The sequence below is a fragment of the Fusarium verticillioides genome, chromosome 8 (assembly GCF_000149555.1).
Source record: "Fusarium verticillioides 7600 chromosome 8, whole genome shotgun sequence".
Taxonomy (NCBI): Eukaryota; Fungi; Ascomycota; class Sordariomycetes; order Hypocreales; family Nectriaceae; genus Fusarium; species Fusarium verticillioides.
Genome location: NC_031682.1, coordinates 1,363,929 through 1,382,873, shown reverse-complemented (window position 1 = coordinate 1,382,873; position 18,945 = coordinate 1,363,929). Strand labels below are relative to the sequence as shown.

At 49.2% G+C, this 18,945-nt stretch overlaps 8 protein-coding genes across 10 annotated transcripts; 2 read left to right on the top strand and 6 right to left on the bottom strand.

The window, feature by feature from the left end:
* Positions 1 to 251: 251 nt before the first annotated feature.
* Positions 252 to 1,942, bottom strand: FVEG_07302 (hypothetical protein). Its single transcript, XM_018895905.1, has 3 exons — positions 1,657 to 1,942; positions 1,003 to 1,573; positions 252 to 949 (listed from the first exon to the last, which is right to left on the bottom strand). The coding sequence occupies exons 1-3, from the start codon at positions 1,733 to 1,735 to the stop codon at positions 700 to 702; spliced, it is 900 nt and encodes a 299-aa protein (XP_018753261.1). The 5' UTR covers positions 1,736 to 1,942; the 3' UTR covers positions 252 to 699.
* A 152-nt stretch (positions 1,943 to 2,094) lies between these two features.
* Positions 2,095 to 5,398, bottom strand: FVEG_07303 (hypothetical protein). The gene is made up of 3 exons (XM_018895906.1): positions 4,474 to 5,398; positions 4,117 to 4,413; positions 2,095 to 4,052 (listed from the first exon to the last, which is right to left on the bottom strand). Exons 1-3 carry the CDS (start codon positions 4,499 to 4,501, stop codon positions 2,398 to 2,400), a joined length of 1,980 nt encoding a protein of 659 aa, XP_018753262.1. The 5' UTR covers positions 4,502 to 5,398; the 3' UTR covers positions 2,095 to 2,397.
* FVEG_16067 (hypothetical protein) lies at positions 5,383 to 6,606 on the top strand. 2 transcript variants are annotated; one of them, XM_018905305.1, is made up of 2 exons: positions 5,383 to 5,734; positions 5,800 to 6,606. In XM_018905305.1, the coding sequence occupies exons 1-2, from the start codon at positions 5,406 to 5,408 to the stop codon at positions 5,909 to 5,911; spliced, it is 441 nt and encodes a 146-aa protein (XP_018753263.1). In that variant the 5' UTR covers positions 5,383 to 5,405; the 3' UTR covers positions 5,912 to 6,606. The 2 variants fall into 2 exon arrangements, with proteins under 2 accessions (XP_018753263.1, XP_018753264.1); XM_018905306.1 differs by having other exon boundaries at positions 5,383 to 6,606.
* A 1,956-nt stretch (positions 6,607 to 8,562) lies between these two features.
* Positions 8,563 to 11,220, top strand: FVEG_16068 (hypothetical protein). 2 transcript variants are annotated; one of them, XM_018905308.1, is made up of 11 exons: positions 8,567 to 8,736; positions 8,790 to 9,031; positions 9,082 to 9,118; positions 9,199 to 9,275; positions 9,333 to 9,407; positions 9,464 to 9,589; positions 9,655 to 9,675; positions 9,732 to 9,893; positions 9,952 to 10,011; positions 10,061 to 10,161; positions 10,210 to 11,215. In XM_018905308.1, the coding sequence occupies exons 2-11, from the start codon at positions 8,969 to 8,971 to the stop codon at positions 11,072 to 11,074; spliced, it is 1,587 nt and encodes a 528-aa protein (XP_018753266.1). In that variant the 5' UTR covers positions 8,567 to 8,736; positions 8,790 to 8,968; the 3' UTR covers positions 11,075 to 11,215. The 2 variants fall into 2 exon arrangements, with proteins under 2 accessions (XP_018753265.1, XP_018753266.1); XM_018905307.1 differs by having other exon boundaries at positions 8,563 to 9,031; positions 10,210 to 11,220.
* Positions 9,440 to 12,381, bottom strand: FVEG_16069 (hypothetical protein). The gene is made up of 2 exons (XM_018905309.1): positions 11,812 to 12,381; positions 9,440 to 11,752 (listed from the first exon to the last, which is right to left on the bottom strand). Exon 2 carries the CDS (start codon positions 11,729 to 11,731, stop codon positions 11,111 to 11,113), a length of 621 nt encoding a protein of 206 aa, XP_018753267.1. The 5' UTR covers positions 11,732 to 11,752; positions 11,812 to 12,381; the 3' UTR covers positions 9,440 to 11,110.
* A 168-nt stretch (positions 12,382 to 12,549) lies between these two features.
* Positions 12,550 to 13,687, bottom strand: FVEG_07304 (hypothetical protein). The gene is made up of 3 exons (XM_018895907.1): positions 13,043 to 13,687; positions 12,877 to 12,981; positions 12,550 to 12,823 (listed from the first exon to the last, which is right to left on the bottom strand). Exons 1-3 carry the CDS (start codon positions 13,582 to 13,584, stop codon positions 12,763 to 12,765), a joined length of 708 nt encoding a protein of 235 aa, XP_018753268.1. The 5' UTR covers positions 13,585 to 13,687; the 3' UTR covers positions 12,550 to 12,762.
* Positions 13,688 to 14,185: 498 nt separating this feature from the next.
* FVEG_07305 (hypothetical protein) lies at positions 14,186 to 15,514 on the bottom strand (the record flags this gene model as incomplete). The annotated part of the gene is made up of 6 exons (XM_018895908.1): positions 14,186 to 14,221; positions 14,286 to 14,417; positions 14,475 to 15,075; positions 15,147 to 15,229; positions 15,289 to 15,370; positions 15,471 to 15,514. 6 exons carry the CDS (start codon positions 15,512 to 15,514, stop codon positions 14,186 to 14,188), a joined length of 978 nt encoding a protein of 325 aa, XP_018753269.1.
* A 777-nt stretch (positions 15,515 to 16,291) lies between these two features.
* Positions 16,292 to 18,327, bottom strand: FVEG_07306 (hypothetical protein; the record flags this gene model as incomplete). Its single annotated transcript, XM_018895909.1, has 2 exons — positions 16,292 to 18,043; positions 18,094 to 18,327. The coding sequence occupies 2 exons, from the start codon at positions 18,325 to 18,327 to the stop codon at positions 16,292 to 16,294; spliced, it is 1,986 nt and encodes a 661-aa protein (XP_018753270.1).
* Between the last annotated feature and the right edge of the window lie 618 nt (positions 18,328 to 18,945).

Genomic DNA, 18,945 nt, shown 5'->3' with positions numbered 1-18,945 from the left:
TTAAACAAAAACAAAATGATCACAGACAGTTGGGGGGAATATGAAACTCCCCGAAATACTGTATGTAAGTTGGTTTTATACTGAAACTTGATCCTTAATAACCATGACTTTGTTCCACCTTTAAACAAAAACATTGCCTACCATGCCTTGACCCATCTTCGATATACCAAAGCCCACCAGTTCATATCTAATGTGCAGACCTAGGTAGTGCTTCTGCTTCGGGAGCAGGGATTGCGGCCTTGCTTTAGGTTCAATTGTCACACGACGAACAAGTTCATGAACTATTGGTAGTATGATTTATGAAAGAGTGCCCATATCGTATCATCAGCTTTTCATTTGCCAGAGATCTCTGCATCTAGGATAGGATAGGATAAGGGACGACCCGATGGCTCGGTACCGTATCTCCACGTTAATCGCGCCAGGATTTGTTCCGTTTTGGGAAAGCAAACAAACAAACTGCCATATTCGACAAAGCATACCATGAAAAAGTGATGCATGTTTGCAAAGAACAGTTCAAGAATTATAGAAATCAGTCCATAACACCACCCCATCACCGAAACACTCAACACCGCAGTTCTAGTCAGGTTTCGGTTCGTTTCAAGTAAGGATACATCAGTCTAAATCAACCCTTTTAACCACCCCGTCTTTTCCAATCGCAGCAACCGAATATAGTCACGTTTCCTCGTAATGAGCCCAGGCTTAGCTGATAAAGCATAGACAGCCAAGACCGAGGTAGAAGACAAGTAGAGGGTACACTGCAATGGCTACTCGGTTCTTGACAACTCCGCTGCCACCCAAAATGCTGACACCAGCAGCCAGAGACCAGCTGATGAGAACGATATATATGGGTATGCGAGCGATCCAGTGAAGACCCAGGGCAGACATCATAGCAGCAAGAACCAGGGGGAAAAGCGTATATCCGATGATGCAGACGCTCTGAGCGAAGGAGCTTTGAGCAAGTTAGCGAATGTCATATGCGAAAACCCAGATAGCGAAACATACATGTTACCACCCAACAGTTTGATCTGTAGCGTCACGACAGCCTCGCCGAGCCAAATCATGGCAAAGACACCACTGAAGACAGCATCGCGCTGTTCGGATCGAGCGGTGATGCTCAGGAGAACACTTAGAAGAAGACAGAAGATCAGAGGGCCCCAGAGATCCCAGTCGCGAAGGCCAGGAGTCATGTTGCTCTGGAGCAGAGCCTCAGCGTCAACCATACGGCTCGCCAGTCCAGTGAGTTCTTCCCTTGTCCCTGAAAGACCAGCACCGCGGATGCTGGAGTAAGCGCCGCGCAGACCTCCCTCGTTATCGAACATAGTACCGCCCAGGAGATAGCGCGGGTAGAGCACTTCTCTGAGCTTTGCCCAGACAGCGAGCAGGTCGCGGCGCAGTGTATCCCATACAGACTCGTCAATTGTATTTTGGGGAGCTCTTCGGTCTTCTCCGGGAATCCGCGAAGTCAGATAACCTTCGTTCAACGGTCGCGATGATGAGCTGGAGCCAATGTTGCCTGTCAAGGGCTGACGGGTGTTGTTGGTCGCAAGAGGGTGGTCAAAGTCGTTGAGATCGGCTGGATCTAGGTCAGTTTCACGGAGTGTTCAATAGAACTTTGTATGTTCCGGCAACAACAAGGCCCAGTGTGCGATCTCTTACCATCATCGGGGTCGATCAGGTCGTCCTCATCCTCCAAAGGTGGGTTGGCATAGTGCCCTCGAGCGCTGGAAGCTGACATGATGTAGAGTTTTGCTTCGCTCGATTTGAACAATCAGCTATGTAATTAATGTTGTGACTATCTTTCCAGCGTCACAGAGAAGTCGTGGTTTCTAAAGTGTGAAACCTGATGAATATGAAGCTGACGTATGTATCTCCAAGGTAGGTGATAACGGCGAAACTTCCACGGTCGCCTCTCTAGAAACGACCCCTTGATGAAAGGTGGCCCAAGCTTCCCCTTCACTGCAGCCAATCATAGCGCCGTCCAGCTCAGGTACGCAGAGGGAGCTTCTCAAGGGCGAAGCCATTGAGAATTGGACTCCTTGAATTACCTACAGATAATTCTGATTCAAACACGCATTTGGTATACGAGAAATGGAATCTCTTCTTTGAGGCCTGAGGGAAATCAAAATGTATTAACCACCTTCCACGCTTTTACTAATTCATATTATCTGTCTGACGATTCCAGCTACGGCATCTCATCCTCCTCGCTACAACATCAGTGCGACCCAAAGCTTCTTCGTGCTCGAGAAACGAGCCCACAGTCACTGAGCTCTTTGAGTTACAAGCAACGCCAGAGCTCATTGACAAACACGCTATTCAGCCCTTACTCTCTCATTTCATTTGTTCTATATTTCATGATCAATGATGTACGTCTCCATAATACTTTCCAGTAGGCACTTATCAATTCCATCCGTTTGGAGGATTATGGGGATGATCCTCGGCTGACGTGGTGGGAACTTGGGGGTTTCCAAGCCAATGCTGCCCGTCGTCCAACTGGCTTGAATGTAGGTTCACTGAAGAAGCCGCCATGTTGGAAGGATCCTGATGGTGTTGACGGCTGTTCTGGGCAAATGCCTCTTGGTTGCGCTGATGGGCTGATGGTTGTGAATACCATGCATTACCATGGCCATTGGCCGCATGGTTCTGATATCCCAGGCCAGTCGTAGTGTAGTCTGCTGTTCCCTCCATTGAAAACTCAGTTGATACCGAGTCCTGCTGATGGAACGATGGCTGCTGTCGTTGGGCCTCTTGAGCCCACCGCTGAGCAGCCTGGTTGTAAGGCCCTTCGTATGAGGCGTCTCCCGCTTCAGGGTCCCATATGGGAAGACCATCGGGAGGCTGAGCCTCTCCTGACGGCTGTCCATGACCATAAGATGCTATGTTTCCGTTAATGCCCACAAGGGCCCAAGCAAATACAGCAACATCTCTAATGGATTGCATGAGCTGATCCATAGGGGGCCCACCGGCAGCTTGAATACCGCTTCGCAGTGGCATATGGTGCGGGGCATATGAAGCTTGGAAATTGTGAACAGCCTCGGGATGATACCGGGGATACACAGGTTGTTGCGCCCATGGGGCAGCAAAAACGCCGTGGTCGAAGGCAGAAGGAATTTGGGGAGGCTCAACACTGGGAATCTGAGGCCTTGCTCGGCGGAGGATAACGACAAGACCGTCAGAGGTACATGAGACGACTGCTTCCAACTCGACAGAAGGTGCCGAGTGTCGTGCTTGGTGGTTGCGAGATCTGCGTGCCTGGGACAGGTTATCCTCAGGCGATGGCGGTGACTGTGGTGTGAGAGGAGTCTGGTAACGAGTTGCTCGTGAGCTAGAGCCCAGGGTATTGGAGCTCGTAGTGCGGGATTCGCCTGATATTTCGTTGGAGGTACTGCCATCCTGCATGTCCACATCAGGTTCTACCTTGATGGAAGGACCTGCCGAACCCCGCAGGGAGTTGGAATTCGAATCGAGATCCATAGCACCATCCAACTTAACACCACCTCCCTCAGAATCGCTAGACCGGCGGCTTTCGGCACGTCGTTGCTGGCTCGGAGCCATCAAGCCGCTTCCAGATCCATTCTGATCTGGGTATGGACTGTTAGCGGTGCCGTTTCTAAAGTAACGGGGCCCCTCGCTTCCATTTCGTCCCACAACACCATCAATTGTCGACTCCTCATCAACATTGCTGTCTTCTTCCTCGAAGTCTTCGGGTCGTCGTGGATCGCGAGACCAGAATCGCAGGTAAGCAATGGAATCGTTGGCTTTCGCACTCTCGATGCACTTGAGTGCATCATCCAAGCAGGTCTCTCGAATGCATTCGTAGAAGCTTTTATGCTGAACTTGATCGGCAGGAACGCCGAGGATGGATGCGACAGCATCGGTTGCAAACATAATAGTCAATGTTCTAGTAAACCGATTAAGGATAAGAGCAGCTCGAGGCTCACGCTCTACAGGTGGCAACCTGAACTTGGGGGACAGGTGTTGCAACATGTGATATCGTGGGTCTCGAGGAGAGCGCGAGAAGAGACGCCGGACCTGTGGTGCGTCCAGAGCTCGTCCTGATTTCTGTTAATATATGTAAAATGGTATATCAATGGGGCAAGGTAACTGCGGTGAACATACTCTCACTCTTGGCATCACGCCTGTAGATACTTATACAAGCAAAAAGAATATCGTGGACGATTGAGAAGCAGCATTCACTGCTTACCCAGCGACCGTCACGAGAGCGAAGGCGTGCATAGTGCAAAACGGCAGCCTTGTCCAGCAAGACGCCACGACTATGGACGGATCGCGCGTACGGGATTTCATCAGGATGAAAGAACTCAAAAGCAGACTTATTGATGACGTCTTGTGGAGAGTATCCAAGAATTTCAAAAATGGAATCAGACGCGTAAAGGATATTAGCGTCAGGATGTAAATCTGGGTGAGAACGGGTTAGTGAAGGTCGGGAGAGAAGACGCAGAGACAGAGAGAACTAACTATGTATAGTCAAGAAAGTATGCTCCATGAAGTTGACGGTGCAAGAGCAGCGAGCTCCGCAACGAATTGGCCTGATAGGAGAGTTCTAATTGAAAGCGAGAGATAGCAGTATGCAGACAGGGCGTGTCCAGTGAGTGTTGGCTAATACCAATCAATGGTCACTGGAGAGGCGAATACTGGATGATTGTTCGAGATCAAAGTCTAAGCGAGTGCGCGAAGGGACTCGACAGAGTCGAGGAACAGAAGAAGACGTAAGTGGATTGAAGGTCTCCCACCATCAATAAGTCTAACTCGCTAACTTGAGATGATGTCTTTAGGTGTCAACTGCCAGAGTGGATCTAATCGACAGTGGGTGTGAGACTTTGCGATCTAGAGGCGGGTAGTGGAAGATATCTTGAATGACAGGGCACGGACGTGGTAACAAAGTCCGAGGCCCTAATGATATGGGTTTTGGGGACTAGAATGGAAGTACAATGTTTGGGAGTTGTTCAAGATGAGGCAATTGTTGATCCGGTGATACAGATCACGAATCTCTTAAGGGGGAAAGCGAGATAGACGATGATAGACAAAGCCGAAGAGTACTTTGGTCAAGTTGTAAAGAGATGCTCGGGCAATGAAATACCTAGCAGTTGTAGAGTTCTCTCTATGGTGCCTAAGAGCACTGAGGAGAATGAAGGATGAGAATAAATTGAGTTTTTGCGATTGTGAGATAGACAAGTGCGGGCAGCACAAGGATATATATATAAAAAGACCAAGAGATGGCTGTCAACTGTGAACCAGGGTTGTGCACGAATCCAGTCTAGGACGTGGCCCCGGAGCAATGCGCATCCGGGAATGGGGAACTCAACAGTGTTATCTGTATCTATATGTGAGGCTCGACAAAGACAGGGAGTGAAGAGTGAAAACCAAAAAAAAAAAAAAAAAAATGAGAAATGAGATTATCCTCTGGGCTTATCCGGGGACTTGAAGAGTTAGGGTTGGTTGGTTGGTTGGTTGGTTTGCGATGGATGTTTGCTGTTAATAAGAAGAGGCTGTCCACACTCGACGTCACAGCTGAAAGATTTGTTAATTTAGTGCTCGACTATTCTGGAGTCCAGTCCTGGTCTTTTGACTTGATTTTGAAATGCTCCTCAAGTCCCTGGACCGCAAATGATATCGTCAACGATATACTCGAGAGACAATGTTGTTGTCGAAAAAGGATCGTCATCCTCAAGTACCTCGTCACGGAGGCTTATGCACCTGAGACAAGGTTGTTTGCAAGGTATATTCCAACCCCATCACACAAAAGCTGAAGGCTAAGAGGGCTACACGAAATGCCACTTGCAGCGATGGTGAAGAAACCCCGAAGTTCGTCGGATGCACCGTTGACGGGCGGCGGATTCAGTCACCGTTTGTATGTAGGTACAGTACCGTCCTGTACCTCGACTACGTAAGGTAGGTAAGTGAGTACCTGGGCAGACGAGACTGGAGGGTGGCCACGACGTGTTACTTGGTTACGTATGTTCTGTATGTGGTCTTGGTATCGAGGGAAAAAGCAAGAAGGTCAACAACGCCATCCTTGACACTCAATGGCCGAGTTTCGAGAATAGAGACAACAACAGAATCTCTCTCCGCTGCATGTTTGTCCGGTGGGGGAACTCGATGAATGGAGAAAACAATTGGGACAACCAACCAAGCCACCAACCCTTGAAAGGCTGAAAGAAAATGGCTTGCAGTCCTCAGTGTTCTCATGACTCAAACCGTGCAAACTTTTTGATAGGTTTGTCTGCTCTTGGTACTTTGTACATGTTCCCTCTTTACATTAGTGCTGTGGCTTTCTTTTTTGATGGCGGGGAAGGGAATGAGGAATGACGTTGAACAGAATGACGAGTAAGATTAACGACCATCTACGGAAGAGGAATAGTTGTCTATCGCTGAAAGACGGGGACCACAATTAATCGCCGCTCCGATGTCGAAACAACATAGGTTAAACAAGGATCGAGTTTTTTGTACTATCAATCGAGAAATTGGCTTTATTTTCTCCGATACTTTCCTCAATTACCACTCAGGGATACATCAGCTGCCATCCATTATAATCCAGTGTTTCAAGATGAGGAATAACTTCTACAGATCATACAGTACTGTTGTACCCCGGACTAGCATATACCTCCACTTGTGACACAATTCTTTGTTGCCTCATCTACAACAGGTAGTCCACGGCGTAGAACAAGGAACGCCCTGTCTCTTCCTATCTCTCATACTAATCGTCACACTTTTGCATGACCAGATCCTTCGTTTTGTCTGTTGTGCCACAATATGCCATGCCCCCATCCGTCTCAGCATGCCATGTCCCTTGAAACTCCACCGTCAACCTAACAGCGTTATCACCAAAGAGGGGGCAGCCGTTGTTGCTTTTGTGGCCACCTCGATAATGTTCTGCCCCCAAGTAACTAGGTATCTTCGAGGGCGTGTCCATTGGAAGACCCTTGCGCTGGCGGTGTGCAACTCGGACCCGATCTTGGTCCTACTGTAGTCTAGTGGCCGAAGCTCACGGCTCATTCTTCAAGCGTGGGATCTGGAGGTCGTAGGTTGATGGCGCCTCTCCCGTTGCACAACCCTTTGGATAACAGACAACGGGTGGCTAGGCCATTTCGCCCCAACTCAAGCCACAAGGGACCAGTGGACTGATGACTTCAATCCCGGCCCAGCCCATCTCTCGATGAAGCAGCGTCTGATACTGCAAGACGGTCCTTGTGTCCCTCACTAGAAGCTAGACGAAATCTATCGGGAAGTCGTTGCGAGGACCCTTGAACACCCCAGCACGTCAACGCCCGTGCTGCCATGGTGGGTGGGTGGCTTGCTGTGCTCAGTTGCCAGTCCCTGACATTGATGATCGACAACTAACTAGGACCTCGATAGTGAGGCTAGTGTGACGGATGCTTGATTGGTTGAAAGGTAGCCATCTAATCTTTGTGCATCAAATATTACTGTGACCGTGAAACTGTAGCCAGTAGTCACGAGAGTGCACGCTGAAACAAAGTGTAGTTGCTGAGATGGCTCTATATAGCAACCCGAATTATATGGAAACTGGCAGCCATCTTGAGCGTTATGGACAAAGCGTACAGCCTCTAGATTCATCATGGTCATGGGATTCATGCATCAATGCTACACACAGGATTGCGAGATGGATACGAGGCAAAGACACGACGATGCGGGTGTTATGAGTGACTGTGCGTCAGAATGACAGTGAGTTCCCTCCAAACACCACGTTTGGATCGGATACGGTGAGATCAGGCACTCGGCTGTACGAGGTGGTGATGAGTTAAGTGAGATTCTGTGTAGGCATCTCACAGCTCCGCCATTTCGAGGTGTATGGGTAATAAAATGTCCCAGCCCACAGCATTCGTTACTGTGGTACATATCTAAACTCACACGAGGCACCAAGAAAGTAAAGTCTATACTTTTGTTCTTGATATGCAAAGCCACAAGCTCTTGGACTCGGAAGTTGGCATTCCAGAGGTAACAATTGCGCAACTGACTTTGAGAATGATTCTGCCGTGCTGCAGGTTCTGCAATGGAGACTGGTCTTAGAATGTGAGCGACATGGAACAAGTGGAATAATTGGTGATATGTTGTGCAAGATGTTTTGAAAAAAGCAGAGTATTCTGCAGCCAGGAGGAAATGCTCCATGACCATCACGATCCATCTCTTGGCATTGACAATGAGAACTAAACTAAACCTAAAGCAAGCTGGTGGCCGTTGAGACGTAGGTTGGATACCCATCATCGGTCTGGGTATCTCGGTCTGATAGTTGACTCCTCATCCTGGGCTATTTTTTTGGAATCAAGTTTCGGACTGTCGGATGATAGAGTACCTTAGGTAAGGTAACTTTAGGTTCAGTGAAGTAGGTAGGTACCTAGGTAGTCAAGGTAAGGTACAGATGAGAAGGAGCCTCAGGTGAGAAGAAGAATCGATTGCTTCGCCAATGAAAGCTCCCGCTCGTTGATTTAACCAACCAGAGCATGCGCTTTCTCAGTATTCAGATCCACTCTTCCTACTAGGTAAGTTACCTCTAGTCTACGCTCTCTCTTTCGTCAACATAACATGAAACTAACGTAGCATCATTCAACTCAGACGCGCATCGCGTTAATGATTGTTTTTCTTGATCCTGGATTTTTGACGTGAACGGCACAGAAAGATAAATGGCGGCTTTTTAACTATATTATTAATCTCTGGTATTCGCGAATCAGACCCCAAAGATTTTGTTCTTTCTCTTGTCTCAGGGTGCTGCTCCTGAGTTCTCTCAACCTCGCATCTCACGCTAAAAGCCTTCCAAGGATACAACATCAGGCACGGAAGCAGTTTTTGTCCACACGCCCAAAAGGAGAAAATATCCTTTCGCCATCTCGCCGCGATTCTCATACCACGCTGTGTGCACCATTCTGAGGCCGTATCTTAGCCAAGATTCGTTGCCAAAACATAATCTTCGACGGTCACCGTTGATTAGCCAGCCAGTATGGCTATCGCCGATGATAATGCCTTTGAGCTACCCAAGCTTCGTTCCTCGTTCTCGCTAGAAGTAATCAACAGCAAGCCCCATAGAGTCTTTGAAACTGACAAATACAATAGAACGATACAGAGTTTCTCGAGAATGACAACGTTGCTGGTATAACCCCTTTTTTCGTTACACTTAATAGTCAATGCATTGTCTTGTCTAACGCGAGACCTATCTTCTCTAAAACATAGAGTTCTTCGATGTCAAGTTCTGTCCTTATCAGCCGCTTGATGCACAACCTGTCTTTGCCGCTATCAGCAAAAAACATGTAAGTCTCTCCTCAGGTTGTTCAATTCTGACGGAATGAGCTCTCACACGTGCCTAGGTGGTTATCTGTACCCTATCTCAAACAGCTGACAACAACCCATGTGAGGTCCTCTCGGTGATCAGAGATGATGATGTAGGTATTGCTTAATGTGCTCTACCTGCCCGTTACGGTTTGATAACACTGTCTAGGAGGAGGCTTCCGCATGCTGTTGTACTTGGACAAAAGATCCCGTAACAGGCGCCCCCTACCTATGCATTGGTGGAGTCGATGCCAAAGTCAAGATCTATGATGTTGTGAACGGGAAACTATACAGGGTATCCTCTATTCCAAGGAAATGCTGTGCAATGGCCGTCGCTGACTCTTTCTTGCTTGATTCTAGTGCCTGACTGGCCATGGAGGTGTTAGTTCATCAGCTCCAATTTGCCACGCCTTAAGACAGAAACTCATTTGAAGCAGGATGTCAATGATCTAGCAACTTCGCCTGCAGACCCGTCTATTATCGCCTCCGCTTCTGGTGACACGAGTATTCGTGTCTGGAGTCTTGACCCAGTCCACGCAAACCGGCCCTGCTTGGTTATCCTTGCCGGCGAAGGCCATTCATGGGATCTTCTGAGCTTGGTGAGACTTTCTACGTTTCATCATTGTCTTCCTGCTGAATGCTGACAATTGCTGCTAGGCTTTTCATGACACTGGCCGGTACATTCTGTCTGCTGGACATGACCAGATTATCAACCTGGTAACTATGCTTTAACAAGCTTCAGGCGGACTTTTCTAATTCATCAAAGTGGACACTCCCAGATCTCCCCACTCAGGCCATCACAACCCCTGTCCGTGTCCATTATCCTCACTTTTCGACCTCAGCAGTCCACAGTGGTATCATTGATTGGTATGCTCTGTGCTCATATCTGATGATCCGGATGCTAACACGGTGTAGCGTGGCTTTTTACGGTGACTATATCCTGTCCAGGGCATGCCATGACAATGTTATCTCACTTTGGAGAATAGAGGGTTTTTCTTCTGCAAATCCTCCCCCTCCCCAGAGCGTGGCACCGACGGCTCAGACAACCGTTCCAACCAATTATGACGAGGCGAGCCGTCTCACACGTTCAGCGTTTGTCCCAACGATGTCTCCCCAATGCCCTTCTCAGTATACCATGCTACTCCAGTTCCACACCCCCAACTGTGGCCCGCAGTTCTTCATGCGTTTCAAGCTACATTTTGTGCCGGACCAGCATCCAGTTTTAGCATTTTGCAATGCAGGTGGGAATGTTTTCTTCTGGGATTTTGAACGTTTGCTAGCATACAGAGAGTTCATGGAAGTGCTCAAGGACCCCAATAGGGACAGGAGTAAGCCAGTTCCCCATCCAAGTTGGATGCGGCTTGTGAAGGGTCGACCCCCCAAGACGGACTCTAATAAAGGCCGGAGCGGAGGCGCTGACAAGGACATTCCGAGCGCCTTCCGAGCAGACGCAATCAGGCTGAGCGAAGAGATTGGTGACTATAACGCGGAGACCTTAGAGACGTGGGCGTCGAGGTACAGCCAAGAGGATCCTCATGAGCCATTGAAGGCACATAAGACCGAGTCTTCATCTGCCAATTTTGTGGGTCGACAGGCAGCTTGGAGTCCCGGAGGAGAGTGGTGTGTCGTGGTGGGAAGCTCGAATCAGGCATTGATCCTTCAGCGCTGGGCTAACAAAGGGTCAGCATCAAGAGCATCTGCCTCCGCGTCCGCCTCTGTGTCTGTATCTGCCCCTCCGTCCGCTCCCCCATTTGCCCTTATTCAAAACGGCACGAGTTAGTATGACGGCCGAAGGATACGTTGACCGTCAACAAGACTAGAGACCCCTAATCGGTAGACTTGAGTATAGTGGAATAGAAGTATCTCCCTCGACATCACCTGAAGGGTTCAAAGCTTTCCATGCAGCTTTGTCCAACTCGCCTCCATATATGATTATTCTCTCCAGATAATTTCTGGCACTCTGTTGTTCCATTAGCCTTGATTTTTGCACTTCTTCGGCCTGATACTGCGAGACGGGGCTGATGGGAATGACTAGGTCTGCAATGTAAAAAGAGGCCATGGCGTGTAATCGAAGATAATGCTGATTTCTTGAGTACGGCATATCCTGCATCAGTACATCCATCCTCTTCGTGATATCCTTCATGATGGATAATGCCTGGAATCGCAGCTCGTCCTTCTTGTAAAGTTTCCTCGCTTCCACACTGTCTGTTTCGTCACTTGCGATGCTTTCGTCATTGCCGAAAGACTCTCGGCGAGACTCTTCATCAATCTCTCTCTCTAGCCGATTTAGGGCCAGTATATGTTCGGTATGAGTATTGTAGATTTCGCAGCTAAACAGAGCAATCCAGAAATCCAAGGCTGAGATGATCTTTGGGGTCTTGTAGTCATAGGGATGCTGCTGTATCAGGGTATCGAAGTAGCCTTTGACCTTGCTCATATTAGCAGCCCGACCCCATCTCTTGGTAGGTTTTAGCTGAGTCTCATGTGAACCATTATCTTGTTGCGAAGTTTCTTCACCTTCACGCATGAGAATTTCTGCACCTATGGCCCAGAGATCATGATGTCGAATATCGATAGGGAGACCAGAAGGACGCAGCTGCAGAATAAGGCCATACGCACGAGATGCCTTAGCTATCTCCCCTCGATCAAGAAAGTAGTGAATAGACTGTAAGAGGACATCAAAATGACCACCCAGTTTACGGCTTGTGGGTTTCTTAGACTTTGGGCGCGCTGCTTCATCTCCTTCCGTTTCCGGGTCTTCATCACTCTCGGCTTCAATAGAAAAGGCTTCATTCGATGAGATACCGCGATGTGGAAAGTCGCGTATGCGCTGTGAAGGATTCTGATCCGTCTCTGAGAGGCCGGCGATAGCGAACTGGGCAACTACACCAGGAGAATGGCTGAGAGGGTTGATGAAGCTTTGGGGCATTGAGCTTGGAAAATCGCCATCTGTTGTTTCTAGCCGTTTGCGTTTGTTAGATCTTATTTGTTGTGAGAATGATGGCGGATCGAGTAAGGACGAGTTCATTCTGCGGTGGAATTGTGTGACGCTGAGGTTGATGCTGGTTGATGCGAGAGATCTTGAAAGTCTTACCAGTACGGAGTAGTAGCTAAGGTAGTAGGTAGTAGTTAGTCTAGTTATCTACGGCACGAGGCCCCACTCATGTAGCTCATTATTACATCCCTACTTCGAATCGTAAAAAGACAAACACTTCGACTGCAACTGTCTTCATACCTAACCTGATGCAATGAACAAGCAGGTAGAAAACTGAATGCACTTCGGTTTGGTAAAGGCGAAGCACGTTAAAACACCGTTAGAAGTTGATGTCTTGGCTTCACATCCCAGTTCATCAGTAAAGCTCGTAGGTTCGTTTATATTGACCTAATCGCGAAGCCCAGCGTAATCATGTTATGTACATAAATCCCCTCTACTTTTACAAATGCTTCACCTTCCGCTGCTGGCTTTGTTTAGGTTCGGTCAAAGTAAGTCCACTGACCAGGGGCAGGCTTCTCCTCGAGATCCTCCCAGCTATAAGTAATTAGTAGGAATTCCAAACTGTTGATATAATCGTCGCAACCTACACCTTGGTCTTCTCCATGGTCTCAACTAGCTTAAGCTCGCCCTCGGCGACTTGAATAACCTCCTCAATAAGGCCAGCTCCGATCTTCTGCTCGAGCTCGTGGACCCTGTCGTGCAAATTAGCCTCCTTGTCATAGTTACAGTTATGGATGCCAAGGGATAACGTACTGGTCCGCAGTCATCTGAGGCTCGTCTTCCCACTCAATCTTCTCATGATCCTCGAGAGGCTTGCGCTCTGCCCAGGTAACCTGGTCCTCTCGCTCCTTTTGTGTTCGAATTCCCTCGTACTCAGGGCCCTCATCCTCCTCGCCATTCCACTCCTCGACTCGGATATCGCCCGCCTCGTGCTTTCGGCCCACCACAAAGATCTTGTCGCCTAGCTTAACAGTATGAGCTTCGCTACCGTCAACGCGGCCGCTGGCCACTCGGAACTGAGAGGAGTTCTTGCTGACGAGCTCCTTGGCGCGAACCGCCCACTCGTTGTAACCTGGAGGGATCATCTGCTCAACGAGAGACATTCGGTGCTTGGTGACAGCCTCAACGGATTGACGGTACATGGAGGTCTCGGGGATGCTCTGGAGCTTGCTGAGGGTTGTGCCGTACAGGTAGAGGAGGGTCGATCGGGGTGTGGCATGAGTCCATAAACCAGTGAGACCGGTGGGAGTACCGGCCTCTAGGTAGCGCGCAAACACACGAGCTGTTGGCCTCATCCTGGCGAGGTCAATTGCGGTTGCTTCGTCGTGACTTAGTTGACGGAATGGTCAGAGGAAATTGAATTGACCTCATTGGACTCTAGACTAGACGCCCCCAGCATTGACGTCTCAGAATGCACGTGTCTGCTCACGTGACTCTTCAAGCCATGACGAGTTAATGCCCGATCATAGAATATGTAGTCGTAGGTATTCACCATGGCCAGGGAAAACTCAAGATTTCGCATTGACAATATGTCGCAGTGTCACATGTCAGCTATTAATAGAGACCACGCAGGTCTATTATCGTTGAATCCATTCACACCACATCACCAGGTCTCGACATCTTGGAGCTAGCAATAGACTCATAGAGTCCGTTGCAAGGAGGAAGAAGAAGAAAAGAAGCCCTTGAATCTTGAGTTGGTTGATATCTCAATACCTGAATCAAGACAATATCTTATACCTTCCAGACATATAACTTGGATCTTGACAAGAAAATTGAAAAAGAAACACAGCACGCGTTTGCGTTCGCTCATATCATGGACGTAAAGTCCGACTCGGCGTTTGCATGCCGCGTGTTTGAACGACACATAGTTAACTCAAACATCCCTTTCTCACTTACTTAGGAAGACTCCTCACGGCTCTTTCGGTAAGCGGCCTATAACACAACATGTCAGCCCCTTTCTACGTGTCTATGCTCAAAACCCAGAGGCACGACGCACTTCTTGCTCAGACTGGAGGCCCTCGATAACGGGGGCGAGCTCGGTGAGAATCTCGTATGCCTTCTTATGGTATTCAATCTGGGCGGAGACAAGTTCGGCAAGGTTGCGCAGGGGCTCAGGTGTATCAAGAACCTAGTTTTGGTCAGTACAGTCATCCTAGATAATCAACTATTTCGTGTGTAAACTCACATTCTTCATGACACCAACGGCCTCCTCGGTCTGAGTGACAAACTCATCCTCAGCCTTCTCGATTTCCTCCTGGGCCTCAGGGCTCAGCTCCTGCTCCTCATGGGGCTGGTCGCCGTGGGCATGGCCACCCAGCTTGAAAGTAGTACCCTTGGCATGAGCCTTAGCGGCATCCAGGGAGAGGCGAGAATTCTCAACGTTCTTCCGGGCGCGGGTAGCAAAAGTCAAGTTGGTGTTGAGGGTAGTGTTCCAACCAGCAAGGAAACGACTCTGGATCTGGGCATCCTGGGCAAGACGGGCCTCTCCAACACGCTCGCTGGCAAGCGCATACTTCTCCAGGGCGGTTGCGAGGGGGTCCTCTCCGGCGCCGGTGTGGTGCTGGTGGAGGAGCTGGCTGCTAGCCAAACTGGCACGAGCGACAGCATGGCTGAATGTCTTAGGTTGAGGCTTGGCGGCGGGAGGAGCGACGAGGGCAGCCTGGGCTTCGGCGGGAGAGGTAGCAGACGAGAGGAGGCTGACCTTTTCGCTGACGGTGCGACCAAGATCCTGAAAAGTCTCCTTGATGTTGGGGGGGTAGTCGTAGGCCTCGTTAGAGTACTGGGAGCTATAAAAAGCATGTTAGATCACCAACACCCCTGGCATGTGATGGCGCAGGCAGATATCCGGTGGACTTACGTCACAGCAAGCATCTTCTGGTGGGCTTGCTTGAGGGCATCGACGCGCTTCTCGAGATCGATGTAGTCAGGAGGGAGTTGGGTCTGAAGGCCAAATGTAAGAATACCAGCTGCGCGATAGAGTGCAAAACGGCTCAACCCACCTTGTCCTCAGTTTGACCGAACTGCTCCTTGGTGTACTGGAAGGTGCGCGACGCAAAGGGGGTGATAGAAGCCCCAAGGTTGCTGTTTGAATATGGTGAGCCTGAGGTTCGATCACAACCAGCACTTTGAGGAACAAGATTGCGCAACTGTGCTATCTTGTTAATTCCAGGGGACCACATACGAGAGGTTCTTTCCAAGGTTGGTTCCAAAGTTTCCGAAATCCATTGTGTCGGTTTGTCCGGGATAATTGAGTATTAGATCGGTTGTTTGTTGCGAGGTCGATTGGAGATTTTGAGAAGTGAAAAGGGGATGTTATTGTTGCGTCAGCGTGGATTGAGGCAGAAGTAAAGGTGAAGGTCAGGTAGGTTGGTCTGGTTAGAGATATGGGAACGCTGTCAGAAGAGAAAACCCCACAACAGCAGCCCAGGTACTGTAGCTGACTGGAGCCTTGAGTTTTTCCCTTTTCCAGGGGCTCGAGGGGCTTACAGGCTTACCACTTCACAGGCTGGCCAAGCATCCCAGGGCATCCATTTAAAACGGGCCCGCCTAGGCGAGTGCAGATCTCGAAAGGTGGCCCTAGCTGTTCTGATACAGCAAGCGGGCAAGGTAACTAAAAGGTACCGATGCAAAACTCCCTAATCATCAGCCACAACTTACCTTATGGAAGGGTAGCTCAGATCAGCCGCTACTGCAAGAAACTATAGTGCCTTCCTACTTACTATACCTATAATAGGTACTAAGATATGTATGTAGCTTTCTGCCTACAAAGATAAGCCGCTTTGATGACGAGTCCTCTTGGCGAGTCCCTTTTGCAGGGGGTTTTACACAACAAATCTGGAAGCAGAAAACCACAAGTGAGAGGGTGTCCATTGATCGATTGATCATTGAACTGGGATAAATTGTAGATCCGATGTTCTTTTAGGCTCCGTAAACATTGCTCGTCGAAATATTTGTTCCGCCTCTTCCTCTCTGAATCGCATCAGAGCTATATACTCCAATCAATCAATCCAAAATGTGTTTATTGTCAGCCCAAGAAGGTTCGACTCCCCTGCATACCGACTCATAATCTCGCAAAATAGGACTTTGGTTGTCCAAATTGGGTGTTGTCCAGAACATAGTCCAGTTACACCCAGACAACTTACTAGTACCCAAAGATCGCTCAAAATACCACTTGTTCACCGGGTTATCCTTCCGACTTCTCCACGATACACCGTCAGGGAGACAGCCTCGCACCATGGCGTTGAAAACAATATCAGCACAACCACCACTGCCCTGGCTCTTCCTCAGGACGGCGAATTTGTCAAGATACGGAACGTAACGGCCTTGCTCGTACGCTGTCTGGTCGTCCAAGCCTTCGGGTTTCTCCCACGTCAGGATGGCACCGCCTTCGTATTCTCCAGCGATGATCACGCCGGCCAGATTCTCGTTGACTCTATTGAGATAGTCATCCACGTCCAGTTTTCTGCCAAATGAATCCTCAATGAGATGGACCAGTCGAGGGAGGTCGATGCACTTATCGGTCAAGCGGAGTCGAGGACTTCCAGGCTTGGGCGGAACCCATGGGTTCTCCCGAGGGTGAGGGAATACTCGAAGAGGCATACCCTTTTTAAGTAGAGTTGAGCCTCCAGATGCCCCCACCGTGGGTTCCCTACCAGAATTTGTTGGTGCGCGCGCCATCGGGAGGGACGACGAGAAGACGGGCTTGTCTGTGAGAAGGTTGTGCAGTAGTGGATTTTTCTTCCTCCGAGTTGTTACTATACCACCGATTCCAAAGAGAGAATCAGACCCGACAGCTTCGTTGGTCTCAAATGACGTTTTCATAAGATTTGCCGCAGCGTCAGGTGTAGTAATGAGAGCAGATGAAGTATGTGGTAGCATCGCCAAAGCATCTTTAGCAAGGGCTAAATTCGCGGCATGTGCAGTGATCGAGGCGCGGAGGTCCTTGTCGTCTGCTAGGGGGGATCCGTCAGGGCCCATGAGTTCCTTGAGAATCGGTTCATATTCTTGTTCCAAGTTAATGAACCGGTGGGATGCACCAGGTCGGCCTGTCATTGGTGTTGCCCCAAGTGGATCAAGAAGAATGATTCTCTCTACGAGAGCAATGGGTTTTGGGGGGACAGCATCGGCCGCAGCAGATGTGTCAGTGTTATTGGACTGCTGCACGCCTGCAAAGTACCTAGTGAGAGCCAGCACGATTTGATTCGAGTCGGCAGGCTGGGGCGGGCGGGTTTCATCGCGGCTGACCACAGAAGGGATAACCGGCATCATGCGGTGGTGCAGAATGTGGTTGATAAAGGCAGGATCATCAAGTCGGATATCAGTGGGCTGTGATCTGCCCTTCTGCCCGATGGGTTCCGAGCCCACAAACGCATGCTTTACAACACGAGCGCCATGTTCTCCGAAGCTGTCGATGGCTTCACAGAGGCGGAAAGCCTGGTCTTGGAAAGTCATGCGAGATTCATCAATACCACAGTCAATGACGACGACGCTTAAGAGCCCGAGCTTGCGCAACTGAGACAGCGTATTTGCTACTCCCGCCAGAGTTGTGGCATCGATCTCTTGTGGGACACGAAGCTTCATAATAGCGACATGCGGGGGCACTATGTCCAGCGGTTCCGTTTCCTGCTGCGGATCACCCTGGACGAACAGAGGTGCATCAGTGAGAGACTTTGGATTCTTGCCGGTGTACTTCTGAAGATATCCTTTGGCATCTCGTTTGGTAGCTGATACTTCCAAGACGGAGACAATGAAGTCCTGTTAACAATTAGATTAGTCGTGCAGTGAATAGATTTTAGGTGACATACTCTATCAATGGCCTTTTTTTTGGCAAGTGCTGTAGAAGCTGCCGACATGCGACGAGTGGCACCTTTGCCGAGACATTGCAAGGAGACGTTGTTGCCGGATTGTGAAGCAAATCCGCGATATCGGGGTCGAATCGGGGACGCGATGCTATGTGAAGATTTAATGAGGCGTGAGTCGGTAGATGGTGCACAGTGGCCACATCGATGTGCCTGCTTCAACACGCGGGGCCAGCTCATGATGACCGGCAGTGACAACTTTGTGCCTGGTTCTTGGCAGGCCGGTAAAGAATAAGGTAATAGAAGAACTTGAAATGAGCCTTTGTCTTAAAACAAACACCTCCCCCGAATGACCTGCGATTTCATATGATATAGGCGGCCGTAGGGGGAGAAAGTTCAATGTTAGCTGCAGAGCATCGCTGGGCAGAGAACCCTAAATGGGGGAGAAGATGCAAGAGGACAGTCGTGACAATGCTATGCTTTCTCGTGAGTCAAAATTCAACGAGACGAATGGAACCGGCACTTAAGTTATCAGATGCCCGGGTAGTGGAGGTGTAACGGCTTTTTTTCTTTTTGGTTGGCGGCATGTGGGCGATAAGCTGATAAGCCCCAGGTTCCATGCCGATGTCGCTGAAGATGAAGATGACGATGACGTTACATGTGACAAGAGGTAAGGCCCATGTAATACCTAGTAGTAGTAGTTAGTGAGCAATAAAACAGAGGTTGCTTCTCATGTTCCCTCATTTTACGATTCGAGGCTAGCTACCTACTTACATGGCCACTACCACAGCAAGACATGATATATAAAGCTCAACACAACCTACCTTAGTAGTTTGACCCTTCTCAAAGATAGGCATA

Excerpts from the sequence above, each read along its gene's own strand:
- FVEG_07302 (XM_018895905.1), bottom strand. The coding sequence starts at position 1,735 with ATGTCAGCTTCCAGCGCTCGAGGGCACTATGCCAACCCACCTTTGGAG. Across the intron at positions 1,574-1,656 it reads CCTGATCGACCCCGATGATG|CCGATCTCAACGACTTTGAC; the intron begins GTAAGAGATCGC and ends ACCTAGATCCAG. Across the intron at positions 950-1,002 it reads AAACTGTTGGGTGGTAACAT|CTCCTTCGCTCAGAGCGTCT; the intron begins GTATGTTTCGCT and ends ACTTGCTCAAAG.
- FVEG_07303 (XM_018895906.1), bottom strand. The coding sequence starts at position 4,501 with ATGGAGCATACTTTCTTGACTATACATA. Across the intron at positions 4,414-4,473 it reads TACTTTCTTGACTATACATA|ATTTACATCCTGACGCTAAT; the intron begins GTTAGTTCTCTC and ends GTTCTCACCCAG. Across the intron at positions 4,053-4,116 it reads GCGTGATGCCAAGAGTGAGA|GACGAGCTCTGGACGCACCA; the intron begins GTATGTTCACCG and ends AACAGAAATCAG.
- FVEG_16067 (XM_018905305.1), top strand. The coding sequence starts at position 5,406 with ATGAGATTATCCTCTGGGCTTATCCGGGGACTTGAAGAGTTAGGGTTG. Across the intron at positions 5,735-5,799 it reads GAGACAAGGTTGTTTGCAAG|CGATGGTGAAGAAACCCCGA; the intron begins GTATATTCCAAC and ends TGCCACTTGCAG.
- FVEG_16068 (XM_018905307.1), top strand. The coding sequence starts at position 8,969 with ATGGCTATCGCCGATGATAATGCCTTTGAGCTACCCAAGCTTCGTTCC. Across the intron at positions 9,676-9,731 it reads GCCTGACTGGCCATGGAGGT|GATGTCAATGATCTAGCAAC; the intron begins GTTAGTTCATCA and ends CATTTGAAGCAG. Across the intron at positions 9,894-9,951 it reads CATGGGATCTTCTGAGCTTG|GCTTTTCATGACACTGGCCG; the intron begins GTGAGACTTTCT and ends AATTGCTGCTAG.
- FVEG_16069 (XM_018905309.1), bottom strand. The coding sequence starts at position 11,731 with ATGAGCAAGGTCAAAGGCTACTTCGATACCCTGATACAGCAGCATCCC.
- FVEG_07304 (XM_018895907.1), bottom strand. The coding sequence starts at position 13,584 with ATGAGGCCAACAGCTCGTGTGTTTGCGCGCTACCTAGAGGCCGGTACT. Across the intron at positions 12,982-13,042 it reads CCTCAGATGACTGCGGACCA|GGTCCACGAGCTCGAGCAGA; the intron begins GTACGTTATCCC and ends TTTGCACGACAG. Across the intron at positions 12,824-12,876 it reads ACCATGGAGAAGACCAAGGT|CTGGGAGGATCTCGAGGAGA; the intron begins GTAGGTTGCGAC and ends AATTACTTATAG.